This window comes from Geospiza fortis, unplaced genomic scaffold (genome assembly GCF_000277835.1).
Source record: "Geospiza fortis unplaced genomic scaffold, GeoFor_1.0 scaffold194, whole genome shotgun sequence".
In the NCBI taxonomy this organism is placed as follows: domain Eukaryota; kingdom Metazoa; phylum Chordata; class Aves; order Passeriformes; family Thraupidae; genus Geospiza; species Geospiza fortis.
In genome coordinates, this window is record NW_005054322.1 from 1,778,012 (window position 1) to 1,804,506 (window position 26,495).

The 26,495-nt window shown below is 36.7% G+C and overlaps 1 protein-coding gene across 3 annotated transcripts in view; it reads left to right on the top strand.

The window, feature by feature from the left end:
- Positions 1-16,640, top strand: part of DGKH (diacylglycerol kinase eta) — a 66,988-nt gene extending 50,348 nt beyond the window's left edge. For 2 of the 3 annotated variants that reach the window (XM_005420744.2, XM_014306920.2), the window contains 8 exons: positions 1,348-1,461; positions 1,751-1,885; positions 2,973-3,139; positions 4,268-4,373; positions 5,209-5,301; positions 8,610-8,729; positions 9,145-9,253; positions 16,519-16,631. In XM_005420744.2, the coding sequence (XP_005420801.1) occupies positions 1,348-1,461; positions 1,751-1,885; positions 2,973-3,139; positions 4,268-4,373; positions 5,209-5,301; positions 8,610-8,729; positions 9,145-9,253; positions 16,519-16,571 (897 nt within the window). In that variant the 3' untranslated portion in view covers positions 16,572-16,631. Of the gene's footprint in view, positions 1-1,347; positions 1,462-1,750; positions 1,886-2,972; positions 3,140-4,267; positions 4,374-5,208; positions 5,302-8,609; positions 8,730-9,144; positions 9,254-10,640; positions 10,772-16,518 lie in introns of all 3 variants that reach the window. The other variant, XM_005420743.2, reaches the window with a different exon arrangement.
- Positions 16,641-26,495: the final 9,855 nt, after the last annotated feature.

The window sequence follows — 26,495 nt, forward strand, 5'->3', positions numbered from 1 at the left end:
TGACTGGCTTGAGCACGGCATGTAATTTTGGTGTCCAGAAGACAGGCTGGAAACTTGATCTGTAACAGGAAAGGAGTCAATTTGAATGTTCATCCACAGAGACTGGTTTGCCTTTAAAAGAAAAAAAAGGAGAAAAAAGAGATTGGTTTTCGGTACAGATATTACTGGTGGAGAGACACAGCAGAAGACTTGGTTGAGTGTTTCCTGTCCTTTTGCTGAAATGGCAACACAAAATAAATGAAATTTAACAACTGTTTTTTCTTAACACATGCCAGAGCTAGCCAGTAAATTGTCAGTTACTGGATCAGGAACTCTCCACACTTTTTATCATGGAACAGCAGAATCATGATCTTGGTTCTTTTCAAGATGTTCATATATTCCTGTGAAAAATTGAAAAAAATCCATGGAAACTGGGAAAAAAATCAGATGGAGAAACTGTTTTTCTCCAGTCTGGTCTCAGGTGTTACTTACTGATGCAGCGTACTCTGCCTAAGTTGCCAACTGAGGGAGTCCAAGTACTGCTCAGAGAGGTGATCTCCCTACCCATTAAACTCTTACTGGATTGATTTCTCCTGCTGATTTTTCTCCCTCATTGCTCCCTATTGCATATCAAGATGAAATGGCCAAGCTCCAAGTGACCTTAGCATGGTATCACCTGTGAGACCCAGTTAAAGTGCAGCCTGAGATCTGCTCTGAGGCTGAATTCCCCGGCAGCACACCAGGTGGCAAGACTTCCTGTGCTTTGTGTGAGCCTGTGGAAATTCTGCACCTCGACTGCACAGAAGGACATCTGTTCCATACAGAAGTGGTTTTCTTGTTTACAGTGGATAATTATAGACAGCACAAACAAGATTGTCTTCAGTATCAAAGCTCTGTTAAGCCAAGCAGAGCATAAACTCCGATGTTGGTTTCCAGAGAATTCAGAATATAAACAGATAAGCACTTCTGAGAAGAAAAGGAAAGCATTTATTTCTTTTACCTTCTCTTACCTTCAAGAACCTCTTAGATATTAAGTACATTACCCAAGCAGAGATTTTAATTGGCCTTTCATCTTGTCTTGAAAAACATTTTTAATCTGCATTCTGAAATGTGCCATCTTTCCTATATCAGGATATGCCTTGTCATCCAGATATTTCAAATGGTATCAACATTGCTGTTTTAAACTATATTTGCCTGTTGTCTGTGGTATCTTACTCCTATGACTTTGGAAAAACAGTATAGTTATTCTACAGTAAAGAATTTAGAGCATTTAAATGTTGAAAACAAATCTGTAAATGAATCTGTGTTTCATAGCAATCTAAGTGCTGGATTTGCAATCAAAAATAGAATACTTTCTTTTCCTCACAGATATTTGGAGCTCCATCATTTGATGATAAAATCTTAGAAGTTGTAGCTGTATTTGGCAGCATGCAGATGGCAGTGTCCAGAGTCATCAAACTGCAGCACCACAGGATAGCTCAGGTTTGTTGCTTACTTGCAAGCATGCAGGATGGTTGGCAGCAGTTTGGGATTCTGGCAAGTAGCGGGACTCTTGATGGCCACCACCCTACACATTAATAGAGCACTGACATTGTATTGCTTTTAGTGGGTAACAAATTGTCTTCAATGATGAATGAAGTATAGGAGAGGTTAATTCCTGAGACAGTTCTAGAGAGAAGCCACAGCTCCCCGTAATCAACAGATTACAGGTGGCCTGTCAGTCTCAGCAGTATTTATTGCCGTGTAAAATAATGTGTTTGTTCTTTTCCAGTGTCGGTCAGTAAAGATCACCATACTTGGTGATGAAGGGGTTCCAGTGCAAGTCGATGGAGAGGCATGGATCCAGCCCCCGGGAGTTATTAAGATCATACATAAAAACAGAGCTCAGATGCTAACACGAGACAGAGTATGTTACAGAAAGAGCTACCATTGCTAACACTGGTTTCTGTAATAATTTATTTCAGTTATGATGTGAACAAAACAGTACTTACAAAAATGTTTTATAACTATTTATATAATTTATACTGTTACTTACAGTGATATAATTTCTATAATGACCTGGATAGAGAATGATTATTTTGTATAAGTGGCAAAGTTTTGTTAACTTTTATTTGTTTTATTAGTGTTAATCCTATATTCTTATTAATATATAGTAAGAATGGTCAACATTTTATCTATTCTTCCCTCTCTCCCTTTCTGCTGCTTCTTTCTTTTTGTCTAGGTGTGTTATACCAGTCATATACTGGAAATTTTAGCGCACTTGCATAAATAGCAAAGCTCTATACTGTCCATTTTTCAGAATAGCTTTCTGCAGATTTCTCTCTGTGTCCTACCAATCCTCCCTCTGCCCCATGAGCCAGTCTCAGACAGAATAGACATAAGTACAACCTAGTCACAAAGCCACTGGAGAGTTGATGCTTTTCTGGGATTATTGTGTGAAAGGTACAACTGCCCCTCAGTTCTCCATCTACTAGCTGGATCCTGAATTTAGGGCAGAGTTAAGGTGGAATTTGAACTCTCTATTTTAGTAAATTTGGTTTTTTTTCTCCACCATTTTTAATATTTGAATTCTGTATCAGAATTCTATTTGAATTTCTATCTTGCTAGCCACACAAAATGTACTTGCATTAGAGAATCACAAAATTCTAGAATTATTTAGGTTGAAAAATACCTCTGAGATCATTAAGTCCAACCATTATTACTGTCTTTGTGTTCTTACTGGTTTGGAAGACACATTTTGAAGACTATGGGGAGGAGACAGAGAACAAGCTTTCAGAAGTGGCTTACTCACTATACTAAGTTTTAAAAACTTTAGGTGTAAAATTATTATATAATCGGGTAGTATTATTTGTATAAAATTAAATCAAGCACCTGTTTATTTGTTAATTTTAACTAAAATAATATATAATTTAAAATTATGTAAAATTAAAGTTTTTAGTGAGAAAGAATACTCCCAAGTGCTGTCAATTGAATGTATAATTTGTTTTGATTAGGCCTTTGAAAACACCCTGAAGTCTTGGGAGGACAAACAGAAGTATGATTCCTGCAAACCTGTCATTCGATCTCCCTTGTACCCTCAGCAAGCTGTTGAGTTGGCTACAGAAGAAGAAGTTGCACAGATCCAGTTGTGCTCACAAGCTGCAGAAGAACTTATTACCAGGTAAAGTAAAATTAAGAATTGGATTGGCAACCTAGACACCAAGTCTGAATTATTAATGCAAATTCATACAGAGAATTAGAAGTGTACATTTTCCCTGATTTTTGATTAAAGTTTTGTTGCCACTGTATCGGTTGTTTTGTTCTAATTTAAAAATTTTATTTTATTTTTAAGACTCAACTTCTTTTTGTGTCCTTTTCCTATGTATTTTTAAAAATTTTATTTATTTGTTTTTGTGTTGGGTTTTTTTTTCCTTGTAAAAACCAACTTTCTGAAGTAGCAACTGAAATGGAAAACTGCAAAGCTTCTTTACAAAAATTGAAGCTTCTCCTTTTATGACAAAGCAAAAATATAATTGGGAATTATTGGAAAAACCCTTTAGAAGTCAACTATAAAAGTCACCAGGATGGACACTTCAGTCATTCATATAGGCTGAGATAAATAAAAACTTTTTTAAAAAAATCAGAACATTTTATAAAGCCTCAATTCATTTCATCATAGCAACTAATTATCTTTAGCATCAAAATCCCCAGTAATATAACAAAGGAAGGGCTACATACTCTCTTTATACTGCAGTCATAGACTAATAATTTAGTTTATCAATTACTCAAAGTGAAGTTTAGCCAAGACATCCTAAAAACTTCACTGTTCTAGAGATGGTCTGGAGGTTGTAGTTACAGTTGGACCTCCCATAATCTTAAATGACTGCAGCCAATTTTCATGTCACATCTGAAGGATATGCCTTGTGAAATAGGTGTAAGGGTTTTTAAGATAATTTCAAGTAAGTTATTGCAATGTGCTAGAGTTTTCCTCTGTAGTTTACTTGAATTAATAGGACCAACATTTTTGGTCCATGTTTTTTGTATAGCATTAGTGTTCTAAGACAAATAAATGTATCTCAGTATTTTGTAGCATCATAACTAATCTGTGTGGTAGATATAATTTCTACGATGTGCTATATTGCTTGAAGAAATACTTGCCTTTCAATTTTTTGTTATAAAGGACTAGAATTTTCTAAGTGTTTTTGAAACATGTTCTTGTCCATTTTCTCATCTGATGAAGTTGTCTACTCAATAATTATTCTTTAAAGAAATTAAGAAACATTATTCTCCTTTTTAAATGTTTTTGTAGGATCTGTGAAGCAGCAAAAGTACATGGCCTCTTGGAGCAGGAGCTTGCTCATGCTGTTAATGCATGTTCACATGCATTAAATAAAGCCAACCCAAGGTTTCCTGAGGTAAAGAAGATCAGAGATTTATATAAATAAACTATAACATCTGGGTGCACAAGCTTGTGGCATGGGGACTGTCCCCTGTCCCCATTTGAAAACAAGTTGGATGAGAAGGCAGAAGATACAGTTTCTACATTCCCCACTGTCCTCCCCACCTGATACTGTGCAGGCATATCCTCAGAGAGGGTGGAGGCATGACAGAGGCTGAACCAGATCTGTTACTACATAAAGGTCATTTTCTGTGGATACTTTCACAGAAATGTTCATGCTCATTTCTGTGAAATGAGCATGCTATCCAAGTGCTATACAGAGAAGGCAAAGGGGCTGAGGGGAATGAGTTTCCTGGTTTCTCTCTTCACACTAGATAATCTGGGTGTTTTCTGGGATTGGACCCAGGACTGATTCATTAGATAGAGGCTGTCCCTATCTAACCCAAATGGACACAGGGTAAATATTAGTTGGCCTTTGCTTCTTGAAGTATGGTTAGTAGCTTGCTTCTGCTGAGGATAAGGTGAAAAATGGAAATCAATAGTCATTGTTAAATGAAATTCACAACTTTTCTGCTGGCCTTTGTCATACGTGGATTGATATGGTGGCTGATCACCTGACGATCTTCAGGATTGCATTAAGGTCATACTAAATAAAGTTGAGGAAAAGACAGCAAATAGATACTACATTTTTGGTTTCTATTCTCAGTGCTGAACAGGTTGTCAATTTAGAACTTGTATTGATGTATTTCTCCTAGGAGAAGGCACTTAAGATCTGTGCTGTAAGATGAAAGTACTTATTCTCAGTCTGACTTGCATCACTTCAAGGAATGTTTATGCTTCTTATTCCCCAGAGCCTTACCAGAAACACTGCCATGGAGATAGCTGTCAATGTGAAGGCCTTACACAATGAAACAGAATCTCTGCTAGTAGGAAGAGTTCCTTTGGTAAGGTCACAAAGTACATGATTTTATTCTTCATTCAGATCATCCGTGATTTGTTCTTTGCTGATTTTTGTAAATTGGTGCCAAAGTGAGGACACACTGCAAGAAGCTCTGCAAAGTTGATAGGAGAAAATTACACTGCATTTGTGGTTGGATCAGAATGACAAATCTTCTCTTAGGCTGGCATCCATCTTGCCTCACCTCAGATAGCTAAGTCATAGCTTGGGTTCTTATTAAAAGTCAGGGGAGAGAAAGAGGTATCCTTGGATACCTCAGCTGTCGTGGAGGGCTATGTTAGAAAAAGATGATTTATCTTCTGGAGGTACAGCATTTAAAAGAACCTCTGGAGAACTAATATGCGACCATCTTCAGAGTTAGAGGGGAGCCTGGGGTGAGAGATGTTTAGACTCAGGCTCCAAAGCTTAATTTGATTAGTTTTTCTGTTTCTGAACTTTTACATGTTGTACCTCTACTTCTCATTATGATTGTGCAAATGTCTTCATGAGGCTACATCAGGCCCTTTTTTTAGTAAAAAGGCTGTTTGGAAGGTACCAAAACAATATTCCAGAGGTGTCCATTATGCTCATTTGACACTGTGCTCACTTAGACGAGTATTTCACAGTCACAGTAACAAGGCACCCTGGTTAACCTTACTGCCATGTATTTTATAAATGCTGAAGTTGCCTCTATGTTGGTCCCTCATTCTATTAAAATAGATAGAGATGAAGTGTAGGGTGTGGTTTGATACATCAGCACTCCCATCATAAACTGTTCAAAGGATCTTTCTCCTCTGACAACAACAGACATTCTTTCTTTCATATCTTTCTCTAATTTCTTGGTGTCTTCACTTCTCTCACATCCCTCTTGTCTGAGCCCAAATCTCTTGAGAGCAGTAAACTCATGTCTTTGGTGCTTATACAATTTGATTTAACCCCAGCCAGCAACTGAACTAGGATGCTTGGTAAGCTGCTTATTTGGCTGCCATTTACTGGCTATTAACTTTTGCTCTTACAGCTCCTGAAGAAGAAAAAAACCCTGTAAATTAACATAAAACAAGTCTGTGGTTCCTTCCACTTCCTGCAGGAACTATGATTAAAAAATTCATACAACAGTAGGAGCATTAAATCACAACAAATGGTAAAATACAATCTTTAGTGAAATGATAATGACATAGGATGACAGAATAATTTGAGGTGGATGTAACCTTAAATATTTTCCAGTTCCAACTCCCCTGCTATAAGCAGAGACATCTTCTATGAGATCGGGCTGCTCAAGATGGGACAATGAAGCTGATTTGTGGAATCTCTCAGATGCTTATGGCTAGAATACAGTTTGGAAAAAATTAAAAATACTATATCGTGTCTTTATGGCCCTGTGTCCATTTTTTTAATTTTAAAAAGCATTTCCAGTCTGGAACCAAGCACAGTTTTCAAATGCATTAAGGGAAAAGTATGACAGACTTTCATTTCAATGGAATAAAATTATCTAAACTCAATGAAATAAAATATTTTGATATCAAAAATTTAAATAGAAAAGGAATTGAAAAATCCATTATTTTTATTTCTTCATTCATAATGTGAACTTTTATATTGGAAATAAGATTTTCCAAGCTGTTGTAGGAGGAGAATTTGCCCTGAATTGCTGATTCTTTCTCTACCAGAATTATTATTTTGGATTTATTTCAGGAGCACCATCAGATAAGCATGTTTTTGTCCCCCGGCAAAATGTTTTCTTCTGAGAATCAAGCAATTAGATTAGTACTTGTTGAGAAAGACAGAATTCTTTGCTTCATTCTTTTATAGAAAATAGATGACCTGAGTAATTTCTCAGAAATGAAAACACAAGAAAAATTGTAACTTCTTCAAAGACAAGTGGCTTTCCCCCTGTGCTCCAAATTAACCAAACTGTTTAAATAGAAAAAAAAAAAAAGTCAAAACAAAGATCAAAATCTGCTTATGGACACCAAATTCTCTGAGCTTTAGCAGAGAAAATAACATGATAGCAAAAGGCACTTATATTTCCCGTATCACTATACTAGACAGTAAGATCTTACTAAAGATGGTCTCTCCTTTGAAAGATGGAAACATAGGCAGACTACTGAAGCAAAGGAAAGACATTTTTGTTTAGGTAGGATAAATTAATGGAATTTGTAATTTATCACTAAACTCCAACAATGTCAAAATATTTTTCCAGCACTAGAGATCCAAGATTTTCTTATAATTCCATTTAACAAATGCATTCACTAGGATGTAACAGAATTAGATATTTTCAGAAGGCTATTCTGCACTGCTTTAGGACTACTTTTACTTTAAAGAGAGAAATAAATGTTCAGATTGCTTTATTAATGCTTCCAAGCAACTTGGTCTAGGATTCAACTCTTTACCTCAAAATGGTGTTTCAGCAATCCCAGATGAGCTCAAAACAGCTTTTCAAGGGATCAGCTGCCTTCCTTACCTCTTCCACGTGGGTTCATTCACACAACAGCTTCAGAACAGTTTTCAGACTGAAGTTTTAAAGGAAACTGGCATCTCTGTGGGGTCTTCAAAGTCTGAATAGAGACAAATTCACATGCATTGTCAAGTCCCAATGTTTTTACACAGCCACTACTTTCTTTTTCCCTTTGGCCTTTACTGATGTTTTTGTCTTTTTGTCTCCTGCCAGGGAGTTCTTTCCACCCTTAGCAAGAAGCAGTGCCTATAGCTCCCTGTCACCTATTTAGAATGGGTACTGCAGGTATCAAATCACCACTGGAAGGCCTTTGGGAATGGAAATCTTCAGCAAGATCCGTTTCTTCCTACTTGAACATGAGAGAGTGATCAACCATGTGAAACATTTGCAACATTTGCAAAAAATAACAGAGGCTTATTACCATCTACTCAATTTTTGTACACCACATTTCATACAAAGATTTTTCAACTGCTTACTCTTCTCATCAGGTTTTCCTTCTGTTGGTAGTGTCCATTTCTAGTGCGTCCTTGTAATGGTGTTATCAGATAACTCTTGCTCTGTAAAGACTCAGGAGTGCAGTGAAGGATGACAAGGATTGACAACTATGCCCAACTGCTCTGCACCAAAAGTCTCAGCTGTCTCAGTCATGCCTTTGTGATTTGGGACCTCACTAAATGTAGTATGAGGATGGTCTCACACATCTCTCAAGGAAAGTCTAACTTTGGAAGATTATTTGTCTTCACCATTTGTTGACAGTTACCATGAAGTAGTCATCTGTCTGTGTGTGGTAACAAGATATCTAGACTTAAATGTTAAACCTCATGGAACTAAAAGTCCTATTTTTCTGGCCTGTTTATAAACAGCAGTTAGAAGCTCCTCATGAAGAACTGTTGTCTGATGCTTTGCACAGTGTGGAAATGGAGTTGAGAAAACTTGCTGAGATTCCTTGGCTTTATTATGTTTTTCAACCAAATGATGATGAGGTAAGTTTGAGTAACACATTCTGATTTTAACTGAACTTAATTTTCTTTTAATGGGGAAAAGTAAATTACAATTTTTCATGATCTCTTGAGGCACTTTCAGTAGTGTTGCTGGATCATTTCTGTCTGCTATGAACAACCTTCTAAGCTTAGTGCTTTTTTCTTGGTTGTTTTATTCCCATCTGTGAATGTAAAGGTTTTAATTGATAAATATATATAACATATATATTTATATGGAAACATATATTTTTAATGTGCATTTATTTATACAAACATGTATAGAGTTAAAACATTATTCTTTACAGAAGTAAATTTGGGTCTTACTTTTTGAGATTAGCTATAAATTACCATCACTAGCATATAATTTAACAGTTGTTTTCTCTTAATTAAAGGTAACTATGCCTCTTTTCTCATGCAGGATCCCCCTCTGGATTATGCTAAAAGAAACAATAGAAGTACAGTGTTTCGTATAGTGCCAAAGTTTAAAAAAGAAAAAATTCAGAAGCATAAGACCAGCCCTCAGCCTGGTATGTGTTTTGAAATTGCAAGAAAAGTAGTAGCATTTGCAGTAAATGTGATTTTGTGGGATTTTTTTGGTAAGAGGTGACATGACTTACCTAAGACTAAAGTCAAAGTGCAAAGCACCTGAGCTAACTGGCATCTTCCTTAGGATAAATATTTCTTTCAGTGCATTTGGAAAGCATTCAATAGGACCCCAATACTCCCAAGTGAACCATAGAATTACTGTGAAAATACTTTAAAAGTTTTATCATGCAACAGGATCTGTGTCTTTGCTGGTGGTTACATCTGATTTTCTCATAGCCACACAAGCCTGGGTAAATACATTGTTTCACTGTGATGCTCGAATTCAGGTTTTTCAGGTTAGTTTTAGGTGTGAAATAACTTTTATCACACTGGTTTAATTAACCAGTTCTTCTTAATTTTTGGGTGGGTTATAGGTTCAGTAAGTGAGACAGCTCAAACAAAAAATCATTATAGTCATTACTGATTTTTTAATTAGAAGTTGAACAAACTCCACCCTCCTCTCTTCCCATTTTTATTCGTGAGCTCACTTCCTTAAGATTATGTCCAGGACGTAATCAGTGATTAGATGGTCCTAAAACTGTTTCGATGTCTTTATTCTTTCAATGAACAGTTGATCACAATCTACAAAATCTTGCAGTTGTTGATCAGATTTAAGTTTCAGATTAGACATCAGATTTCTCTTCATTATAAAGTGAAGCGATCAGCATTGAATGAAGTTGCAAAATTATTGCAATAAGTAGCATAACTATTTTTAATAGATGTGGTCTTAATGGGACTAATGTGGGCAACTAACTTTAGAGAACAATATTTTACAGAGAGCTTCTTAATGGCCTGTGTAACACAGTAGCTTAAAGAGTACTTTTTGTCTCAATTAAGAATACTAGAATCTGTTAATTAAAACTGGACTTGCTTGCTGCCATTGCTATATTTGAGGTATGGTTGCTATTTTAATTTTACACGTTAATTAGTTTTTGAAGGCTTCTCCTCTCCCTGGATGACTACTAATAAATTAATGGCATAAAGCAGAACAACATTACACTTTGCATCACTGATCCTAAGCTGGTTTAATGTGAATTTGTTGGGACATGAGGTTTTAAAGGCTTTACTGAAGAAACTGGAGTAAAGCTGAAAGCATGGCTGCAAAGCAAAGTACCCCAACTTTGTTTAGATACTTTCTTGTGTTAACTGCTAACCTGTAACCTGCATGTAAAAAGGAAATTGTCAGTTTTTGTGGAAGAGACACCTCTAACCTTTCCCTTTGCTAGCACGGCAATTCTACTCTGTTTTCCACTCTCTTTGGCCTAACCTTTGCTTGTGATGCATTTGAGCATGTAGAAATTAAGGGGGTTTTGCTCTTAACTTTGGTAGTTCAAAAATGGGGCACAGATGAAGTTGCTGCTTGGCTGGATCTGCTCAGTTTGGGAGAGTACAAAGAAATCTTCATCAGCCATGACATCCGAGGCTCTGAGCTTTTACATCTGGAAAGGCGAGACCTTAAGGTATTTCCTTTGTGCTACTTTTCTGCTATTGACCATTTTCTTTGACAAAACAACAACCAACTTTTCTTCTTTCCCTGCACTTGTCATTGCTTGTAGCTTGGCTTACACTGTGCAAATATGCAATAAACTAATATGCGCTGTCCTTGGGCCTGACTTTCTGAAGTGCTGACTTGAACTCACAACTGAAAATATCTGTGTTAGCCAAAATTTCTTTTTTTTTCCCCTCACTTTATGCAGAATGATATGATGCAGTAGATGCAGTTTGTGTCAGAAGGCATAGGAGAAGCACATTTGATATCTTACTGGCATCTGTGTGATATAATGTTTTCTTCAAGAGTTCACTGTTTCCATTAAACATGATCAGTACGGATCAGTTGATGGTGGTTATGATTATTTTGAACCTATCTCCTGCAGGGGCTGATCCACTCCACATGATTTATTGTGTATATATATTGGACATAGTGGGTGTGAGACAGATAAGCAGCTTAATAAATTGCAACATTTGGCTTACATGGTGATGGTGTTTGTGTGTCAGAATAGGTTTTCTCATCGGCGACCAACCTCTGATTTTGGCTGTATAGATTTTTTAAAAAGAGTATTTTATTTCGACTCCAAAATTGTAAAACCTTTTCTTCTGAGGTCAGATAGATGAATTTTGCAGGGAGAAATGTTATCCAGCAGTTTGAGGCTGTTATTTGAGCTTGCTGGTCCTTTTCAGGAATGACTTAAGTGCATCCATTATATGTAATAGTGGTTATATCTTTGGGGATTCATTAAATGACTTTTCCAGGAACTCGGTAGTAATGAGTTCTTGGTAATGGGTTTTGCAACTGCTTTTAGCACATAAGAGAGGAAATAGGATATTGTATAAATTGCAAACATTTACATTTAGAGTGCAAGTCATTGTTCTAGCCACAGTGCAGTAGTCTCCAGGTAGAGACAATATTTTCATACAAATGTGTTATTTTATGTAAAGTTTTTTATATTGTGTGCAAACCTGATGTTATAAGGTAGTGCTTGTGTTGTGTGACTGTTGCAATAGAAAGCAGCTGCTGAAAATAGCTGTGTTTGAGATAATCTGTTTGGCTGTTGTGTATTATTTTACTCTTTGGTATTAGATTGCCTAAACTTCTTTCCATGGAAGTTAAATTCCTTTCTTTCAGGATAGTTTCTGACAGGGAGGGACAGTTTTAGGACAGTCCCTCCCTGCAAAACTTTAGAAATAGAAGACTGTCCAAGCAATCCAGCAGTGTTCCAGTGATGGGTGTTGCAACTCCCTGTTCTGAATGAGTGCTGAACAAACTTAAAATTCAGCTGAGAAACTCAGCATCACACAATGCATATGTTTGCTAAAATTTTAAGAAAATTTAAGAAGTCCAACTTGTTGGAATAAATTATGGTGGGTAAGATCAGTGTTAAACTTGAACATGGCTTCTGGCCATGCCTTATTTCTCATGAGTACCAATTTGACTGTGTGCCCAGTGGACTGGCACTTAAACCAAGTAAATATCTGCAGCACAGTAATTACCAACCCGTTATCCCTGTTGCTAAGGCTCATGTTGCTTCGGTGTATATAAAATCCCATCACAAAGGTCTGTGCCATGAAATATCTAAAGGCTTGTCTTAGAGGGCCTGCAGAGAGCCTACTGTCTCTGTGCAGTGCTGCCTGGAGACATGTAGGATGAGGAGCTGCTCTACACAAGTTTCCAAGGGCATGCCCTGAGCAAACCAAAATCTCGCTCCAGAATCGCCCCATGTGCTCGTTAGCAGATGCCGAGAGCTTCCAAATCAGCGCTCTTCATTAACTAGGCCAGGTTTTTGGCCAGGCATGGCTTGCACTCTGTGTAACAGCACTGAACTTAAATAGCAGAGTTTAGTGCTCATCCTGCTGATTACAGGTCAGGGTCTCTGCAGGGAGCCAATTAAGGATGGCTCAGGCAGCCTGCAGTTTTCTCCAGTGACCTGAATTGGTGTCAAGATGTGTAATGTGCTACTTGGGAAATGAGGAACACGTCACAAGCTGCCCTGTGAATATTCCCTCCCTTTGGCTACTGAGGTGTGCAATGAGCCTTCAGTGCTCTTGCAAGCTATAATCTGTCTGCAGCCTCTCCTCCGCTGCAAGGCCTGTGCTTCCTGACAAGCTAAACGAGATCACCATTGATTCATGAGCTCCTAACTCATGTGCAATACATTTACCTCTATATTACCTTTCATGTCTGCAGCAGGAAGAATTGCTGCCTGTTTTAATTTAATCCTCTGAGCCCACCTTTGTTTTTGTGGTCAAAAGTAGAGATAAAAAGCAGTATGGAGAAGGATTTGATGAAACACTCTTCCTTTGTGTGCATCACTGGAACAGATTGATATGCTGACAGAAGAATTGGGCACCTCTAATTGTATTTCTGCATAGCTTGTGGATCCCATTCTCAGGGGGCTCTGTGTGGCAACTGGCAAACGAAAAACCAGAATACCTCTTTCTACACAGTCCTTGCAGTAATGATCTTTCTCCAACCTCTTATGCCTCATTTCATTTAGGGGGATCTTCGAAATTTACACTCATATGATTTTCTTTTGCTTGATGAATAGCTGGGCAGAAAATTTTGTATTATTCTCCAGAAACTGTAGAAAGAAGACGTAGTTGTGACTTTTTTTTTTAAACCTTATTTAACCTTTATTTTAACGTTTTTAAAACTTATTTATTTTTTAACCATGTTCCTATTCAGGCAGCTTAGTCATAATCAGAACTGCAACACATTTAGTAGGACGAGGGGATGATGTCTCCTTAAAGTTCCAAAGCAATGTTGGTTTCCTTGGAGAAAGGCTTTCCATGCCACAGATCACCTTGATAAGCAGTGCTGGTCAAACTAAAATCTGTGATAAGGACTGTGACACTTCGTCCCTGTGTTTTGCAGTAGCCTGTTTTGAAAATGTTTTTTTATGGAAAAAGTTTTGTAAGATTTGTTAGATTTCAGACATGCTTTTACACTGGGGATGCAAGTAGGGTAGATTTCACATTTAGAAGATATTATTAAGGAGTTCTTACATAAATTGTTTGCTAGTGGTGGTACATTTGGCCAAAAACTGTCCAAGAAATGGCACAGTGGTTAGGGAGAGCAGGAGGAGAGGTGATGGGGAGAGGCCATATCTGGGAAAAAAGAAAGTCTATTTTTTTTCTTCAGATTCTGGATGCAGTTTCTTCTTCAAAATTGTGGTTTAGTCAAATTGAATTTTTGTTAACTAGCTATCAATTAGATATGAACAGATTTTGTCTCATGCACCAATTGCAGAGATATTTGAGGCTCTTGTTCTTTGGATGATGCATGATATGCTGCTGTAGCAGATTCTTTTAGTCCGAGATGAGAAAATTTCAGCAAGCTTTCCTGCATGAGCAGTAAACTGAGAATACCAAATAGCATCTAGTGTCATGACTGTATAAATTCTATTTTCCACCAAAATGAAAACCATTATAAAAGCATAAAAATTCAGGTTTTTGCTTGGGGTTTTTTCCCCTTGGAAGTGTAGCAGAAAGGGGTCCCCAGAATTTTTGATGAGGCACTTGAGACTTGCTGTTGTGATAAGCATTACAGCAACTTCAGCTGGAAAAGAAATAAACCCAAAATCTCTTGCTTCTGAATCAAAGGTGTTGTGAAATGCTTTACAAAGGCTGGTGGGAAAAGTGGCTGAGTTTTTTTGGAATTTCATAATATGTTTCTTTCTTCTGATTTTGAACTCTGGCAGCACCTCACTGTATTGCTTATCCAACAGAAGTTCTGAAGAATTTGTAAGTTCTTAACCTTTAAATTGTGTGGTTTGTTGTGGTTTGGAAAGTATCCTTATGGGTTTTCCCTTATGTAGAATTTCTTCCACATAGCAACTAGGCTTTTTCATTAGTTTCAGTAGTTATGTGTGGCTTTTTTGATTCATTTGAGAATTAAGTTTAACATAAAAAGGACATTATTACAGAAATGTAAAATTATAAATATTACTGTCATTATAGGATGAATTTGACTACTACCTACATTAACTATCTTAAATTTAAAATTAGTACTACATTTGTTTATAAGCAAAATTACTATTAGTGAAAGTAAAATATACATTTATGTGATCTGGAAAATCATAAGGTTTTTTCCAGTAGTTTATAAACAGTGCTTGCTTTGGGAACTTTTATGAACAAATTAAACTCCTTAATGCTGACACCTTTGTGCCAAAGTCCTGTAAAGGATGACTATCTATTTATAGTGCTGATAGTTTTCAACTGAAGAAACAGCCAAGTATTTTTTCTCTCTAACATAACCAAAATTCAGTCTTGACTCTCTGAAAATTAAACCATCTGTTTAATCTTGGCTATGCTACCTTTATAATAAAATAATTGATTCATGCCCATTTTACCACCCCTTTCTTCCAAAATTAAATGCATACTAATATTTTAAAGTAATATAGAAGACAGATTTTTCTGAGGTCTCTGTGGCTGTAGAAATGTAGATACAGTCTTTGTGTAGAGTACATACAGAATAATATATATGGTTTCATTTTCCACTCCTTATGAGAATTTTTTTTCAAGCTGCCTAATTACACTCCCCTCTTTTTAATGTCTCTGTAATGGAAAAATCTTCTTATTAAAATTAAATTATTTCTATTTCAGAAAATTAGTGAAACTTTTATAATTTTTTTTTTTAGTTATTTAACCACAATCTATTTATGTAAAGTTTATTCTACAAATAAATAGTGTTTTACTCTGCTGATTGCTCAACACCACTAAAACATGGTTTTTAAAGACTTTTTCGTAGCTGAGTTTTACAGATAAGGGAAACAGATTTCCACCAGACTGAGCTGAAAATTCATTAGTGTGGTGGGAGATCATTAGCACAGCTGGACATCCCATTCTGTTTCTCTGATCATTGGACCAGCCAAAATTGAAAAAGGATGCTGCTAAAGCTATTACTAATACTGGAAGAAGTTTGCTACAAAAAATTCTTGTCTGTTGTTGTGTACAGAGACGGGTCTGGAAACCAATAATAGAAACATTTCAGCTGATGTGAATGATTTAGTGGCTACAAGGAGATTTAGTCTTGTACTTTTTACATTTCCTTTGGGTTATGACTGTCATGTTTCTGAGAATTTTTCTTCCAGCTCTCTAATCATCTCCATGCTAGGAGATGTAACCTTTTTTGAATGAAAAACAAAGGCTTACTCTTTCTATTGCTCTCTAAAGGGAAGTTGTCCTACATGCCTGTAGCCATTACACCCACTTTCCCTTGAGAAACTGGGGATATGTGTGTTTGCTGATGAAAGCAGACATCATAGGGCCTCAGATCAAGTGACATTACTGGACAGAAGTTCCAATCCATCAATCCATCACATTCTACCAAGCATTTGGTTGCTGTGTTAGAGAGGAGGGGGAGATTGTTTTCTTTATTTTGCCAGAAATTGTGAAAGGTGTTTGTATTTATAAGTCAAGCCAAAGATGGTTTTGATATATATTGAAGTGCCCTGGGTTGTTGCTGTTGCAGGTAAGTAATGTTTTGTCTGCCAGACAGAGAGGGATTTATTCTATGCTCTAAGCAGTCTTTTTGTAAAGCAACTCTTGCTAACACTTCCTGGTTACTGTTGATTGCAGTGAGCACATTTCTAGACATCTGTTGCATGGATAGGTCATAATCAATGGGGTTTATTTTTCCCATTTTTAAAGTAAACTTCCTTCTTTTTTTTCTTCTCTTTTTTTTCTTTTTCTATTTTTAAATTTTCTGTAGGACCTGGGGATAACGAAAGTGGGTCATATGAAGCGAATTCTCCAGGGAATTAAAGAGCTCAGCAAGAACACCCCTTTGTCTGAAGTGTAATTATGCTGGTGCTTTTCTTAAAGAGAGAAGAGAAAGTTGCTGGAGAAGCAAAGCTGTTGCAGGCACTTGGCTGTCCTTGTAGTTTATGGAAGAATAAGCACTGGTGTTTGTACAGGCTAGCATCTCTGAATTCTTGTGTGGTGAAGAACTTGCAGCAAGAGTACAAAAGGATTTGTGCCAAAACAAAAAGGAAAAGGTGATATGTTCTGCAAAGATGTTTTCTTGGTGTGCAAATTGGCCAGTTTGGATAAGCCCAGTTTTGTAAATTGATTGGTTGATGGTGAACTGCACTGACTGGAAAATATAATCAAGGAATGATTGCTTTGCTTACATGCAGCTCAGTATGCCTCTCTTTATGCTGCAGCAAGATGCCACTGTACAGCATGAGGTCATCTGGTTTTCCTTCCGAGGCGCAGCTCTGTAAAACCTCGTGTGCAGGAGACTAGGAAGTCTGGAAGGCTCAACACGGTAGCCTGGCAGTGCCGCAGGTATCCAGCACTCGCTGGCCATGCAGAAGAGGGGAGAGATACCTCGTGATACCATGAATGCAAACTATAATGCATGGTGTGCCTGCCTGAATTGTCTGTTGTTCTGTTGCATGACACATCTGATACTTTAAACACTTGAACAACTTTTTTATCGGTTTGAATGAGATTTAATTTATTGCTACTTGAGTGTCTTTTTTTTTTTCTCCAGTTTCAGGCACTTTTCTATTCTTCAGTGTTGTGTTATGCCTAAAGTGTGTTCTATGGCAAAGGGTGTGTGGGTGTGGAAACTTAGCATTTGTGCCATATTCAGCAGATTATATATGATTGAAACACTGTACAGTTAGATTTTTAAATATATCATGTACAGAAGGTTTATCAGGTAACTAACTTATGAGAATTTTTGAAAGACCGGTACCTCACAAAAACATCAGTTGGCTTCCTGCATGGAAAATGATAAAGAATCTTCTCAATGGTGCATTTTAATGTAGTTATTCAGTTATCTTAAACAGCTGTAGCATATTTGAACTTGTAGGCACTAATGGTTTTATTTATTCTATTTGTTCAAAAGCAGGTTTAAATATTAATGAAATTTTCTTAAAGAAAAATTTAATTTTATTTATCATACATAAGAAAATATTTTAAATGTAGCAGCTGATTTGATTTTTGTGGGGTAAACTTTTACTTGTTGCTAATTAACTATTAATTTAAAAATACATCTGTGTGCATTTCTTTTAAAAGGTATCAATTTGTTTCTTGACAGCACTCCACCATCAGTAGACCATAAAAATGAAAAAACCCAGACTATAAGGTTTTAGGCTATGCATGCTAAGATGAATCACATGCAAGACAGTAATCCATGAGTGTAAACAGGTTAAAAAAATTAAAACCATCTTTGTTTAGATATTGCTCTACACCAGAGTTTGTAAGGTTATTTACGCTTAAATGAAACAGATTCATTATTTAATTTCCTGTTTAATTTTTCACAAGAGTATGAATTGAGATGGAAAATAAATTTTAGATATCTACAAAAAAAATCCTACCTAAATGTTTGAGATGAGATGACCTGCTAGAAAATTTGCACAGAACTGCTCTCTCCTTGCTGTTTCTAGCAATGTGTTTCTAGAAATTGCAGTACAAGGAACACTTGACTTTCACTTAATCAAGTAGCTTGATGTTTCCTAAACATTAGAGAGTATCTTAATATCTATGTATGTTTTTCTCATGGGCAGCAGAGTAAGGTTTCATTTGGTTTTTACCAAAACTTATTTTCTTGTATAGAGGGGCCAGTGTCAAGTACTGCATCCTAGTTTTGCCTTCCATTTCTCATGCATGTGACTGAAGTTGTTCCATGGCAAGTAGATGGGACTCATCCCTTGGAAAGTAAAATCTATTATATTCATTGTTTTATTGGAGAAACAAAAAATCAAAATAATCAAAACAGGCTTAATTTTTGTCTTATTGTAGTTCTTTGTCTTCTTGCTGCTGTAGGTTCAACAGGCACCACTCTGGGAGTTCTGTGGACATAATGAATATTCTGGTAAACAAACAAAAGTAAAAGGCTATTTTCTATTAGGTTTTGCATAAAAAACAAAATGCATTTGCCAAATGATACGACTTTCAGGCTGTTGTATGAAAAGCTTATGAAAAAAATGGAAAGTTAGGCAAAGAATGGAAAGTTTGTTGGTTTTGGTTTTATTTTAATGTACTTGACATTCACCCCTTTAATGACGTTCAGGTGACATCTGCAAAGTCTTTGTAAGCTTTATTTCCTTTTCTCTTTGGTTCTCCGTAAGCTACACTGTATTTTAACATGTGGCAGCATTTTAGCATATTGACATTACAGTAGACAACATAGGGAATCTTCTGGTCTATTCAAGGACATAATACATAGCAGAACTTTCTTTGCTTTCCTGATTGTAAGATACAATCTCTTTACAACTCTCAGCCTTGCTGTATGTAATGCATTAAGATGGGCTATGGAACCAGATCTCTTCAAGTCACTGTAGAGGTCTATGCTGAGTATATTAAAAAATGGGAGCTGCTTTTGGGCAAGGAAAATGGGAAATTTTTGTTTGTAACACAGCTTTCTTATGGCACTCCTCAAATTACCTCAGTATAGGACAACTGATCAATGTTCATTTTTCTAAATGACCACCAAAGAATTTAACTTTGATTGTCCTGACCAGTTTTTAAAATATGTGAATAGGAAAAAACAAAACTGTAAGTATCATTTATGCTGTATTTATTAGACACCCAGGAGAGCAAATTTTATGCAACTCTATGCCTTAGACTAGTGTTGGCTATGAAGTGCAAATGCATCTGACAAGGAGGCTCAAAATATTTTTACAGGGGTTCTCTCTGGAGGTCGTGGGTTGTAACTGTGTTTAAGTGATGTGGCTTTTTTGAAGATCTGGACATAGCGTTACTCTCTCATGGTTATTCTAAATATTGGGGCTTTTTCCTTACTGCTGTAAAAGTCCCAGCTCCTAGAACGAAGTACATTTTTTTAAATGTACTTCTCTTAAACTGTATTCTCCCTAATTTAATCCTGCTGTAAAAAGTGCTTCAAAGCACACATCCCAATATCTCAACAAAACCAAGGTAAACACATCCCTAAAAGCAGTTAGCTTTTTAGAAAACAAGATCCTGTGGAGCCTGATTCAGCATGCTAGATTTATCAAGACAATCCCTATACAAAGTTTACTGGATTAATTTTTTCTGCCTCAGTCAAATACATGTGATTTCTATGGTCAGTATACACTAAAGCCTGATGGGAGTGCAGAGTAATCTGCATTTTTTTTGGTAGTGGCTGGTATTTGTATAGTTAAAAAGCTCTACACCTCAGAGAGAGGAACACAGGAGCTGAATGTTTTGAAAATGCAGCAGGTTGCTAAATATAAGTTGCTGTTTTGTCATTTTCAAATAGGATTTTCTCAGTGCACTGTATTTGATTGCTGTAGCAACCTCTGATTTAGATCATGCAAGTTTTGCCTTTATAAAGCCTCATGACTTCTTTTTAGAAACTGAATGAAATCAAGCCAACTCATGGTTTTAGGTGCTGGGGATGTTTTGCAATAATTCAAAGAAAAGAAGACTCAAAAATCAATTTTTTTATAAGATGGCAAGGGAAAATTTTCTTTGATACATTTTTATGTCTCTCCCCTTAAACACTATTCTTTTCTCCTGAGTGTCTCTTTCTTTCAAAGGAAAATGCTTTGAACCTGGAAGAACAGTAAAGTGTAAAGCATATGATCAAAAACCCTCCCAGACTATTTCATTCCAGTATTTCTTGTTTTGGGACTGGAATTAACATGCTTGGTCCTGTAAATAATAAATAGAAATCATCTTTGTCTCTCTATCCCTGCCCAAAATAATTAATACTGCAATTCTGCATCGCTGTAATTCAAAGGAGAGGTGTTGATTTTTTTTTTCATAAATGCCCATTTTATATTTTCCCATGCTTTTTGTAGAGAAATGGATAACCTGCCAATTTTACTTTCTAATTGAACTTGCTCATGCTATTAATGAAAATTTCATAAAGCCTTGATAATGAACATTACTTCAAGGGTAAAATTATCAGTGTTTTTCAATGCATGTGGTTTCATTTCAGGAACACTGGCAGGAGACCTTTTTCACATGTAATGGAAAAATAATATTAAAGCAAATATGAGAGGATGTTCCATAGTCCTACTTTAAAAACAGTTGTAATAATGTACTTGCAAGACAAAACCCCCCATGGTGATTCCATTTTTCTTGATGCTTCCTGGTAATGATTGCATTAGTAGTGTTTACAGCTATTTCTGCGGTGCTCTCTGTGTGCCCCTAAATATTAAGTTCTTGCCTATGAGTTCAACAGTTCTGGTAAGTAATAATTAGCAGTGCAAAAAGTCTTTGTGAAAGGTAAAATCACAAGGAATGTATCTCTTTGAGGATAACTGAGCTGGAGCAATTTGTTTAGCTTACAACCAGAAAATCATCTTGTCCCTTGTATGAGTAAGTGAGAGCCACAGAAAATAAAATTAATGAAGTAATTTTAAATTTATTTTTTCACCCCAGTAACTTAAGTACCTCTCAACTGCAGCATCCTGTATACATTTATAACACAGGCTGTCCTGTATTTTTTATTGTGTTTTCATGGATTGTATGTTTTGTGATATGATTTTCATATCATCAAGGTTTGATGCCTCTTATTCTAACTGCGAGGATTTAATGTTTGCAAGAACTGTATATGACTGTATTGCTGTCTAAAGGAACAAGTTTTTGATAACTTGAGGAAGCTGAGGAGTTTGGACAGGATTTAAGCTTTGGACAGGACTGAAAATATCTCTGCTTTCTCTTCAGAGATGAATAGTAGCATCAGCAGGATTGATAAAGCATCATTTGGTAATTATCAATATAAAATCTTTACTGGTTGTATAAATTTCTGTATTTATACCTACAGTCTAATGTGGAATGGATCTTTTTTACAAAAAGAAAAAAAATGTTCTAGTTGTTTTCTACTACTGTTGCATTAGTAGAATTTACATTTCATAGCTCTGTTAAGTGTTAGCTTATGTACTTGAAATGTTTGTTTCTGCTATACAGAAGACCAGTGTGTTTCTCAGAAATGATAATTCATTTGGAAGCCATCTGGAGAGCCTGAGACCTGGCTACTATTTCTGTAGCCAGTTGGAGCTAATACCAAAATTCATAGCAACTTCTGTAGGCTTAATAGTGATCACCCTCAATACTTTACCTGGAAAAAAAAATTTGAAAGGTTTGTGGTTTTTTTCAGTGCATAGAATTATTTTTAAAACATCATCCCCTTGTCATACATAAATTAAAAAACATTAGCATTGTTAACACTTTTGCAAAGATGCAAAATGCTGATGAATACATACCCAAGAGTATTCCTGGACAATTTTTAATCAATTTAGCTGTAGTGGTTAAAGACCTATCACCTTCAGAACACTCAACAGAAAATTCATATGTGCACATGGTAGAATTACAAACATCTGTTTTAAATAATTAAAGACTTGTTTCCCAGTTGACAAAAAATTAATGAGCTCTCTGATGGGATTTTGAGTTCCTATAACCTATTGCTTGTATTAGTGGGGCAGAAGAAGCTGGTGCCTCATTTATGTTTAACACCAGTCATGCCTTTATTAATGTTTTTACGTTGCTTCCCAGCTCCTGTGTCTGGATGAGCTCCCAGCTTCTGGCAAGATGAGACCCTTGCATGTCTCTCCATGGTTTCTGTTCAGAAGAGATGGACAGGCAGGCCAGGAGAAAGTTGCAGGGTGCTTGAGGAGAGAAAGATACACCAAGGCTTCAGGCTCCAGAGCCTAGCATAGCCATGGTGGACTAAAATCTTTTAATCTGTTGTATTTTTACAGTCCCTGCTGGAAGATCTATCTAACAATTAACACGAGCTACCAGAGTGCCCTTGGAAAGAGAAGCGTTTTGGCTAACTCTACCAGCTGTGTAAGACATTGATAATACTAAACATTATGGTAGCTATTAGTAGGATAATATACAAATGGCCAGTGAGTATTTTATTCTGTGGAACAAATACTTTGGAAAAATACAGTTTATAGTATTATTCAAAGACTAGTGTTAGGACTGAAAAGCTACTGAATATAAATGCAATGTGTTACAAAATTTTAAGTCATTTGCAACTGTTTTTTTCCAAATTCATTGGAAGCAACTATTTTAGGGAGCTGTGTTTGATCCAGGTAGACAAGAGTGTGTGAACTGGAAAGTGGGAACAGGAAGAAATTAACTAAAAGTAAAACTGGATGGTTTATTTTCATTATGGAAACTGTGTGTAAAGCCAAAAAAAATATGTCCACAGTGCCCCAAATCCCTTCTATGACTTTTTAAAGGGAATAGCATTTTAAGTCCTGAATTTTTTAAACTAAAACATTGTTTGGATAAAAACCAGTTTAATTAATGACCTGACAGTGTCATTAACAGGGGAAGAGTTAGAGACACCACTGTTTTTCTCCTGGTGTTAGTTGAAGTAAGCTCTGTTTGGGAGTAATTCTCTTTGCAGTCATGGTCAATTATTTTGTGAATGGGGAGATTGAGGAAAGCCATTCAGAGCTGCTTGGTCTTGCTTTTCAGGGATGGGGAGAGCATGTGTGCTGAACAGTAGGGCCTGGAGGCTTTTAATGAGAATTTCAAGGATACAAGATTTTCTAGCTGGATAGTTTAGAAAGGTTTACAAGGGGCACACAGGCATGCAGATTCTCACTGTGAAGGTTCCTAGTAGCACTGTCCTCTCATAAGATGCCATGTCTATACATTGAAACAGGCGTTTGGACTTTGTGCCTAGCCACATTCCAGAGGATTTTCTACAGGCATCTGTCACTTGTGGTGTCTGTACTTTGTCTTGGTTTTATATCTCTTTAAATCGGGTACCTTGAAAAATGGGGTTGTCTGTATTCAACAAAAACTACCATTTTTCCCACTCAAGGAGCACATCATGCACATTGTGAACCTGTCCTGAAATAATTTGTTTCATTAGCCACCTTTTTACATCATATCCTTTGAATCCTAAAAGAGCTGAAACTCTTTTAGGCACCTCCCTAGAGCTGCCAGTTACCTTAGGAATTTAATATGCTTGTATGTCGATGGGATCATCAAAGGGCAGGGTGATATTCACAGTGGCAGATGAGACATGCAACAGATGGGATTTGTACATAAAGAGTACAAGCTGTTGAGATGCTCCTGAAAGGTGAAGGGGGCCTGATCTCTGCACCTTTCCTCTGGCTCTTCTTTGTTGCTGTCATCACACACAAATAATTTAATGTCATATAATATTAGCAGCTTCTTGTCTTAATTCATGGTGACAGCAAACCTATCAGTCACTACTAACAGAACTTCTCACTGTCACATCTGTCTGTCTAGAGCAGGTATCTTCAAATATTGAGCACTATGGAATTGCATTAATGTATATTCTGGCATTTAAGAAAGTTAAATTTCATCTAAAGGTATTTCAAAGGTTCTGAGAGGATCCCAGCCCAGCATGGGTGGTTTCTGTCATTAGCTAGACTTGTGACTTACACTGGTATTCCAGTCAAGTACATCTGTTAATTACTTCTGTAGTAACATCCACTTGCATGCATGAGTGGATGCATGAACTACACATGGAAGCATTGCAGAGATGACACACTCTCTTGTTCTCTGCATAACTCATATATTTGGGTCTAAATGGCAGTTTGCAGCAAAGAGCTGAAACACGTGATTTCCACTCAATCCAAACCTATATTCAATTGAGAATGAAAACATCTAACATGGTTTGCATGGGTTTAGGTAAAATCTGATGTGTACTCAGTAGTTTCTGCCCTTCTTCCTGTTCATTCCACAAGAAAGTCCCTCATCTTTGCAGTCATATAAATCTTTTGGGACTTAGGCATATGCTGTGCTTTAAACAGTACTTTAGGCCCCTTGGAGATTGTTCTTGTATTTCACTTACAGCATTTACATGTAAGCTTACAGATGATTTTCTTGGAGAGCAAATGTTCCTCACATAAAATTGATGCTCAAATTGATCATGGGTAGGCTTTTATATGCCGTACCTATGAATGTCATTCTCTTGCCAGTATTTGTGTGGATGTGTATAGATATGTAGTACCTTGTTCATAGTGTTTATGTGAGAGCACACCTGTACATAGAGATGTATATACATACCCTGGTTTTGCCCAATATAACAATGCCAACTTGTGTGTAGAGCCAAAAAAACTTAAAACTATACAGTGCTTGAGATGCTGCATTGTTTTTATTATAGTATTTTTTATATCAGATAAATTGCAGGATGTTTACAGATGCTTATTAATATTTAACTTATACAATGGGGTGGCAGGATGTTTATGATTGTTGTCAGCTAAAGAATTGTATATGATTCTGGGTGAAATTTTGGCTTTTTTGAAATCCTTGGCAAAACTCCCATTGATCTCACTGGGGCCAAGATTATACCCCTCTGAATCTATTGTTTACTGGCTATTTTCCTACTGTGATAATTTTTTTAATGAGTGAAATGTATTTATTTTTTCCCAATGTGAAATCTGCAGTTTCTATTTGGATTTTTCTACAGAACCTGCAAACTACAACACAGGTGGGAGTATATGTCTCAGAGACTGTACAGAATTTTTCATTCATCTGGTCCTTGAATATGTCTAAGAAAATATCTTCTAAAATAACTTTTGTAAGATTTAATACAGAATCATCTACAAAGAGATCACCTTTCATGCCTCTCTCACAAAGAGGGAATGCAATGTGGCAGGTGAATGTGAAGAAGTATTCATTGATAAATAAAAAGCAGTCCTGTCTGTTTTCTGTACCTACTGATCTCATGCAGCTCACCTGTCTCTGCAAATTTGGTATGAGACACTTGAAGTACCTTATCCAAAGTACCTTATTGGGGAAAAAAATATTACATAGTAAGTATGTGGCTTTAAGCTTCTCATCAAGACTTGGAAGTATCTTTAGAGCCAGTGTGTTGAATGACTTTTTATATTCCATGGATCAATTAAAATTATGAAAATGTTAAGTGGTAAGGCAAGTCAGACAACTGCTTGACATTAGAGAAATCACTTGTCTAGAGGCAGAAGGAACAGTTCTTTAATAGCACAAGGAGGAAATATACCATAATGCAGCGCTTCCTAAATCCCTTTCCAGGGTATCTTTTAATTACGTATGCTCAAAGTGTATGCTTCCTGTAAAAAAACCATATGGCTGTGAAACAGCTAAGTAGATGCATCCTAATTTCTTCATCTAAGGCTAAAATACCATTTTCAAATAAGAGCTGTCGTGCACTTTGAAATACATATGTTGGGAACAGGTAAGTTTATATTTATCGTAGATAGTCATCCCAAGGATAGCTGGACTTGTAAAATGAGGTAGTTATGTCAAGGTTATCAAAAGCTTAAGAAATAACATAGCAGACACCTTCCTTCACAGGGCTCTTGCTGAAGACATCTGTGCAAATGCCCACCACTTCCAGGAGTCTTTTCCTATAATTTCGTTTAAGAAAGGATCATATTCAGATTTCTATCCTTCCCCTTGCTAACAAGGCAGGAAGTTTGCACATTGGTTGAACTTTCTAGGAGTTTGTTGGCTGTAGAACAAAGAATAGACATTTGAGGCAATCGGTAGGCTTGCAAAGGGTACACAGGGCTCTGTCTATGTGGTTCTGATCACAGATTAGTGGGGGAAAAGCTCCTGTGGTGCTCCTGCCACACTTGGTGGCAAGGCTCCGTGGTTGTCAGTGGGGGCAGAGGGGCGCCCAAGCGAGCAGACACCTTTCCTTTTGCGTGTTGGTTGGCTTTCTGCAATTCTAATCAGGGCTGGAGTTCAGGACACACCTTTGTTTGTCTGCGAGGCCATGTGATAGCTGAGGAAATGAGGAGGAAGTGG